General features: G+C 36.5%; 1 protein-coding gene across 1 annotated transcript; it reads right to left on the reverse strand.

The window, feature by feature from the left end:
* Positions 1 to 309: 309 nt before the first annotated feature.
* On the reverse strand, positions 310 to 4,821 carry LOC114412192 (transcription factor KUA1-like). The gene is made up of 3 exons (XM_028376001.1): positions 4,289 to 4,821; positions 1,651 to 1,859; positions 310 to 1,168 (listed from the first exon to the last, which is right to left on the reverse strand). Exons 1-3 carry the CDS (start codon positions 4,578 to 4,580, stop codon positions 668 to 670), a joined length of 1,002 nt encoding a protein of 333 aa, XP_028231802.1. The 5' UTR covers positions 4,581 to 4,821; the 3' UTR covers positions 310 to 667.
* Between the last annotated feature and the right edge of the window lie 3,100 nt (positions 4,822 to 7,921).

Raw genomic sequence — 7,921 nt, forward strand, 5'->3', positions numbered from 1 at the left:
CGTTGTGCATTTTTTTCCTACACCAAGATGCACTACAAAATCGTGATTCATTGCATTCCATTGTGCACAATTTTCCCACCCTGATTATGCTGTGAAATCACAATTCCATAATGCTTTTTGGGGATGGGTAATACTCCCATATGTTAATTGACATCTTTAAAATAAATTTCCAAGCCCAAATTAAGTTTTTTATAAAAACTAACCAAACCTGAAGGAGAAAAAAAAAAACTCAACCCATTTCAAACCCTAGCAAGCAGCTCAGTGCTCTTGATTTCCTGTCTCACTGGGTTAATTCAGGAGAGACCCGGGTTTGAGGGGCTAAAGCACTTCAAACATTTTAATCCACAGCACTTCAAACATGAAGCACAACTTGGTACTAGGTAGATTGTCAAACTGCACAATCAACATTAACTTTACATAACCCTGACAAATAAAATCACTGGACAAACATAAAGTTTTAGTTTAGAGACCCAAAGTAACTCCTAGACGCTACTGCTACCAGCAAATAAACAAACTAGGTTAATCACTGTGAATGGGCAAAGAAAAAAATTATTTAGGTTACCCCACAAACAGATGTATGATGAACACAAGACCACATTCATGCAGGCCCCAAGTTGATCCATAATGCTCACATAACAATCCCTTCCTCGGAACACGAGGCACACGCTTAAACTGCATGGATGGCACTGCCATTCATATCACCACATGTTGGTGTTGCATGAAAAGCTGATTGTCTAGAGGGTCCTTCTTCAATAAGTTTTCGAGACAGGGTGGAGGGACCCGAGTCACCAATAGACTCCCCTAAACTCAGTTTTGATATGCCAACCAGTTCATCAACATTGATAGGGCTTTTAGAATGTACTGCAGTTGGTTTCAGCACTTCATGTGTTTCCTCCTTCTTGGTGGGCTCTGGACTGTATCCTGACCAATAGGGCAGAGGAAACGGGAACACTGGAGAATAATACGCAGGATATAACATAGGATAAGATGGATGTGTGTTTTCTGGCTTTGATGGGGCAGGCTCTCCATCATTTGAGTTTGTGGAATCCATTGATTCACACTCTTCATCGAGGGGAGGAGGAGCAGGCAAGGGGTTATTGCCTTCTGTTTCAGTTGGTAACTCATTAGCAGACAAGAAGTCTTGCTGTACCATTGCAGTGTCAGCTGCCTGCAAGTCACAACAAAAATACAAGAAATCTAGAAAAATGAGAAGGTTCTAAGGACAAAGGGCAAGTTACATATTTATAATAATGGAATTCGAAAAAGTATCACATGTGAAAATGCAATATCTCCAAACTACCCTAGAGCCATGATTTCATATATAATCTAAACAAAGTTACTAATGCACAGGAAGCCAGTCAAGATAAAAAATTGTCAAATCCGCTGCAGAAGAAAGGAAATGGGCAATTATCATAAATTACAGATTGTGGACCACCAATATATCATGTATGAGATTAACTAAGATATTGTGTATGAAATTAACTAAGATTAACTAACTCATTCATCACAGAAGCCAGAACAAGTCACACAATATCTTCAAAGAAACAAATTTTAGATAATCTAATCAACGGTCACAAAGTCAGGAACAGATTAAGCAGCAACAATTTCATTGTATGCATTTTGATGTAATTTGCAAATAAGGGTACAAACTTCATCTGCAACAATATCAAACAAGCTGGACCGTCTTTTTCGCCTGGACACATTGCTTTGCCTGATGAAATATTTCTGAGCATGGCTGGCCACTTGAGTAGGCGTCCTTGATATAACATAGTTCCTTGCAATTCCACGCCAATCACCTTTGCCCAGCTTCTGCAATCCGAGCAAAAACATTCTATGTTCCTCCTCAGTCCATGGAACACCTGCATAGAAGAAACTATAAATTAAACCTTAAGAACAACTTAAAAATTTGGTTTGGCCATAAATGAATCACAAATTAAGATATTTTTTAGGCTTTTCATCATTTAAGACCTATAAGCCTCATCAGAGCTAAGCTTACAACAACAAACCAAGCTTTTTCCCACTACGTGGGGTCAATTACATGGATCAAATAATACCATGGTGTTTTATTGTGAATCATATCTATAAACAAAGAATTGACCTACAAATCCCCCTTAATGGTTTAGTTTGCCTAATTTTTCTTGGCCTCCGTCTACCTCTAATGTACTCTTCTTGCTAAGACTTCTACAGGTCTTCTCTATTCACATCAAAACCACCTAAGGGGAGATTCTAATATATCTTCTGCTACAGGTGCTATTCCAATTTTCTCTCTGATGCATTCATTCCTTATCTTATCTTGTCTAGTGTGTCCACACATCCACTGCAAGATTCTGATCTCTACTACATTGAGCTTATTTTCTTTTTGGTTTTAATTGCCGAACACTCAATTTCCTACAACACCACAGATTTTATAGTTGTGGAGTAAATTTTTCTTAAGTTTGAATAACTTTGTATCACAAATAACACCCGAGGCACTCCTCCATTTCATCCACCCCCACTTCAATCCAACATCACCCACATCTTAATTATCAATAATTAATATGAATCACACATCTTATTGGAGATATGTGTAATATTTAAAAACTAAGGCACAACAATAAATAATGCATGCTCAATAAATTTATGTCTGAATATTGTCTAAATAAGCCATTTTACAAGCTCCAAACTTATGGAGGGCTAGTAAAAGGCCCATGATAAATCGATGGACCTACTCCCACCCCTACACTCCATGTACACACCAAACAGCAACCTAGATGTTACAATGTATCTCAACCACCTTCCAGGATAAAGTGAAAAATGAAGCTACAATATCTAAACCATACCCAGGTGCTTCCTTGATTTGTGAAGGAATCAATTTACTCAATTAAGAAGAATAACATGACTCAAACAAGAATGCGACCCCCAGAGTGAATGAAACATAGAACTGTATTATCCCATTTGTGCCCTCACATACTCAGCCTGATTTATATACAGGACAATATCCTATTTGCAATTGGTAGAAAAAATTGTAAATCTACGACTTAAAAGTGTGCTTGTCACCCTATCTTCTGATATATAAGAATGATAGCATGAACATCAACCAGTATAGAGTCAGCATCAGTGCTTGTAAAACTTACATAAACCTCTTTGCACTATTTGGTGTCTATCTTTTTTATTATAAATTATAAACAAAAAGTCCAAAATCTATAGCAGCACTTTCCATGTAGCTGAAATAGTGAAATACATGCACATAGCACACCCCCATAATTACGGTACAGTTCCAAAGTAAACAAACAATAATAATCCAATAGAAATCAAGCATAATGAACTTTTCTCTTGGTACATAAGATGTCTCCCAGGCCAAAAGGGCTTAAAAACCTGCTCTTTATCACGGGTCAGACTAGTTAAAACTCATACAGACAAGGCTACTTGCTGATTAGAACCTTAAGTGAGCCACACAAGCAACTTCTTCTCAAAGAACATGACTTGAGATTTACAGACACCCCCAATCAATTTCTCAATATTTTACCGATTCAAAATCTAAGCAGCCAAGCACACAATCATTCAAACAACTCACTCATAAAAAATAAAAAAAAGGAAACCCCCTAATAAAGCTAATTTATATGTACCTTTCTCGTCTAGTTATCTATCCCCAACAGTGACACCACCCAAAAACAGAAATAAGATCTCAGATTGACATCTTGATACACCAAATTACCATAATAATAAATAAAGTCAATGGTGACTCCGCCGTGGGAATAGCCGCTTCTTTCTGCTTTCAAGAGGGGCTTCCATTCACCTACGCAGACTAAAAGTGCTCTCCGAACCGTGCTTAGCATAAGGCTTGAAAGAAGAATAAGAGTGAATAGGCAGGGGAGGGGTAGTGATGAAAGTGAGTGAAGTTTAGCCTATAGGGGACGAATGGATAACTAAAATATCTAGAAAGACTGAGCCTTAGCATGCAGAGAAGAAGGGGTAAGCGATTTCATCACAAGAAAGCTCCATGCTAGGCTTTCCTGGAATCGCTTTCAGGCAAATAAGGAAGCGCAAGAGTGGGGGATTGGCTTACCGAAGCAACTCTTATTCAAGAGCAGATACGATCACACCGCCATCAAGAGATACAAGACCTAAAGCCCTTACTCCAAAAACCAATCCAAAAACAATTAACCCAACTTAATCAACCTCACCTAACTCAATCAACCAGTACACAAAAAAAAAAAAAAAACCAACATGCAATTCCCACAGTCAAGTAAAATAAAATAAAAAAAGTACTGTTTGTTTTTATTTTTTGTTTTGAGATAAGGAATCGAACCCTTCTTTCTTTCACGGGAGCTAGAAGAAGACCCGGGAACGAAGTCCTCGGAGGCGTAGCCGTCGGCGGCGGCGGCGGCGTGATCGGGCGTCTCCCCGGGTGAACCCGGGTTATTCAACCCGACATGGAGCGGGGCCGACCCGGAACCAGCGTAGTGGGTTAGGTTGCCCATGCTGGCGCTCTTCCGGATCGACCCGTCGGTTAATCGGACCCCGAAGAGCTTAACCCCGCGGTTAGGGCAGGTTCTGGAGTTGTGCCCATTGTGGCTGCAATGCGAGCAACGCCGCGTCATGAGCGTTCCCAACCGGATCCGACGAAAATAACAAATACGAGGTTTCTTTTTTTGTTGGGGATCCGAATCACGGGATCCGAGACATGAAAATTGGGGGGTTTAAGGTTAAGGTTAAGGTTGTTATTATGTGATAGGAGGTGGTGTTGTGTTGTGTTGGGTTGGGTTGGGTTTGGGTTATGATGATGGTTTTGGTGACCCTTGGCTTTCGCAGATGGGAGAGGAAAGAGAGACGGCAAACACTACAACACTATCCATTTATCTTGTCGTGGATAATAAAGAGGGGGGTTACGCTGCTTCTCGGGTGTTTTTACGGAACCGTGGTCCTTCCTTGGTGACCGTGCGTTTGGTAGTGGGATTTGACGTGGCGCAGATTCGGACGCTTTGTTCTGATGATACGGTATGCTTTTTGAAACAGTTGCTTATCAAGTTAATCAGAGTTATCAGATACTAATTATGTGGCCGCTTCCATGCGATCTGGAATTAGTTTTTTAGGGGATGACGCATGTTTTAACTTTAATAAAAAAAATAATTAAGTTAAAATACGAGCTTAATTTTAATAAATAAATAAAAAGTTAAATAGTATTTTTTTCATTATGTTTTAGTGTTGTTTTGTTTTAATACATTAAATTTTAAATATTTTATTTTAATCATTTGTATTTTTTTGAAAGTTTCATTTTGTTCTTTTGTATTTTTAAAATCTTATATATTAAGTTTTTAAAATTTTATTTTAAGTTTTTGTTTTCAAAAGTTTCATTCTTTTTGTTTTTGAAAGTTTTATTTTAGTCATTTTTTTAATTTTTATTAATTATTAAATTTTAAAATAATTAATTTAAAATAATGACAACTAAAAATCAAAATAAGATTCAAAATTATTATTGTGACATCAAATCTAAAATTTCTCATCACCATCAAGATCCAATATTTCTCATCTATATTGGTGTTGGATATGGGATGACACGCTAGTATTGTTTGGTGAATGGAGGTTACATATTCAAGTTGTTTATTGATAATGGATTTAGTGTTGCGGAGGTTGTATATCTAAGTAGACGATGGTCATGGAGTTTGCAGAAGATGCAAGGGTTGAGAAATTAGGTGTGATTGAATACATTTTAAATACATTTAGACATAACTATTTTTAAATTTAACAGAACAATGTTTGCTAACAAAATTAGAAGAAATGAGTAAAATAAAACTTTCAAAAAATATAAAGAATCAAAATAAAACTTTTAAAAACATAAAGAATTAAAATAAAATTATTAAAACTTAACATAAAGTGAAACAATATTAAGATATAATGAATTAAAAATGACATTTAACCAAAAAAAAATTATGAATCAAGATATCCCTCAATGAAAAATTAAGGACTATTAAGAGATATATTTTTCCATACACACATGTTAACATCAAACTCATAACTTAAGAGGATTTGATACTCCTATTTTTTTGAGTAAATATTTTTATACGATCAATTAATTTATTCCTATAAATTATAAATATGAGTTCTCAAAACATTTTTAGAAGATAATCTTAAATAAGAGTAGTTTTAGCTATTATTAATGACCGAGAGAATTTTTATGAGTTATCCTTATTCTTATTGAGTCGAATGTTTATCCCAATATTAAATATTTATATTTTTGGTACATTAGAAAAAGAATAAATAAAAAATCAGGACAAAGAAAGTCTTTGAGTTGGTAAAATGTTGATCACTTAGTTTTATTTATTTTAAATATATTTTTAAATTTAATCATAAATTTAATAATTAATCCAAAAATATCTCTATTGTTCGTTGTTTTTTGCTTTCTTTGTTGTACATATATTGGGTTTTCTTAAACATTCATCTCTTTTAATCTAAAATAGTGTTTATATGTTTATATATATATATTATAAATTTTATTATGTAAAATTAATATTAATCAAGTGCATTGTGTGGATTAAAATACTACTAAAAAATAATTGTAAGTGTGAATTTTAAAATACTTATTATAAAAACTAAATGTTACATAAAAATGCTTACTGTGTATGATATTTTAAGAAACTAAATAATTGTAAATGTAAGTATACCTTATAGCCCATAAATTGGGTAGATACTTAAATCGTGGTGGCCTTCAACTTCCCACGATCGTGCACAACACTTAGAGTAGTTAGTCAACATGATTCCTTGAAAGATGTAACTTTTCCAAGATTGAACATGTATATATAGACCTAGAGGAAAGACCACTAGGTACATCTTCAATCATTCTAGATACAAATACTTAAACACCTTGAGCTCAACTGACTTGATTGTCAGAGTTCCTTTTGTAGGTACTTCACCCAAAATCGAGTTAGAAGATCAAAGATTCCGCTAAGACGAGGGACGAAAGGAGAAAGACGAACAACTCATCACGAACTCAGCCAGAACATTTGGCGCCTACCATGGGGTCGAGGAAATTTTTTCCTTCAGCCATAAGATGGTAGCAACAAGGAAAGGGAATCTTAGTTCGTCTGCACGCTCCACAAAGGAGGAGGCATCAACAATGCATGCAATTCAAGCATAGATGGAATAATTATGCAAGAAAACAAAGGCCGACTTTAAGGCATCAAGGCAAAAACACGAAGCCAACATGCGACGGTTAAGGGAGGAGAACACGAACCTGAGAGCAAGACCCACCATTCATCATCCACCCCCCCTCCCCCACCCACCACCACCACTAACTCCACCACACTCTCCATCCTTTAAAGCTCCCACCTATGCTGGAACAAAAAACCAGGAAAACCATACTCAACTCTCATCCTACAGTAATCAAGAAAAAACCCCAATCCATTCCAAACTCAGGTCCCTAAACATCCATAATGACTTAATTCACTTGCACCCATTTATTGATGGCATCATGGACACACATTTGCCCATAACCTAGAAGTTGTTGAATATTGAAAGATATGACAATACATCAAACCCCAGATGAACTTCTGGATGCATTTACCACTTAGGTAAACTTGTATTCCAATGATGACATCATGTTATACAAAGTGTTCCCCACCTCCCTCAAGAGACCAACGCTAACATGGTACAAACGCCTACCCCCACGATCTATTGATTCATTCACAGCCTTAGCCCAACGTTTTAGAGCGCAATATGCAATCGGTCATCCTCATCACACAACTTCAGTAGCTTTGGTCAATCTACGCCATGCTAATGACGAATTGTTAAGGTCATTCATGGAGAGATAGCAGTAGTTGCCATCAAAATTCAAGACCTCAACCCCAGCGTCGCACTGTATTCCATGATCATAACATTGAAGCCCGGGTTGTTCGCCAACGGCCTCTACTGAAAGCAACCCAAAGATTTAGACGTACTCAAAGCA

Source organism: Glycine soja, chromosome 5, assembly GCF_004193775.1.
Source record: "Glycine soja cultivar W05 chromosome 5, ASM419377v2, whole genome shotgun sequence".
Taxonomy (NCBI): domain Eukaryota; kingdom Viridiplantae; phylum Streptophyta; class Magnoliopsida; order Fabales; family Fabaceae; genus Glycine; species Glycine soja.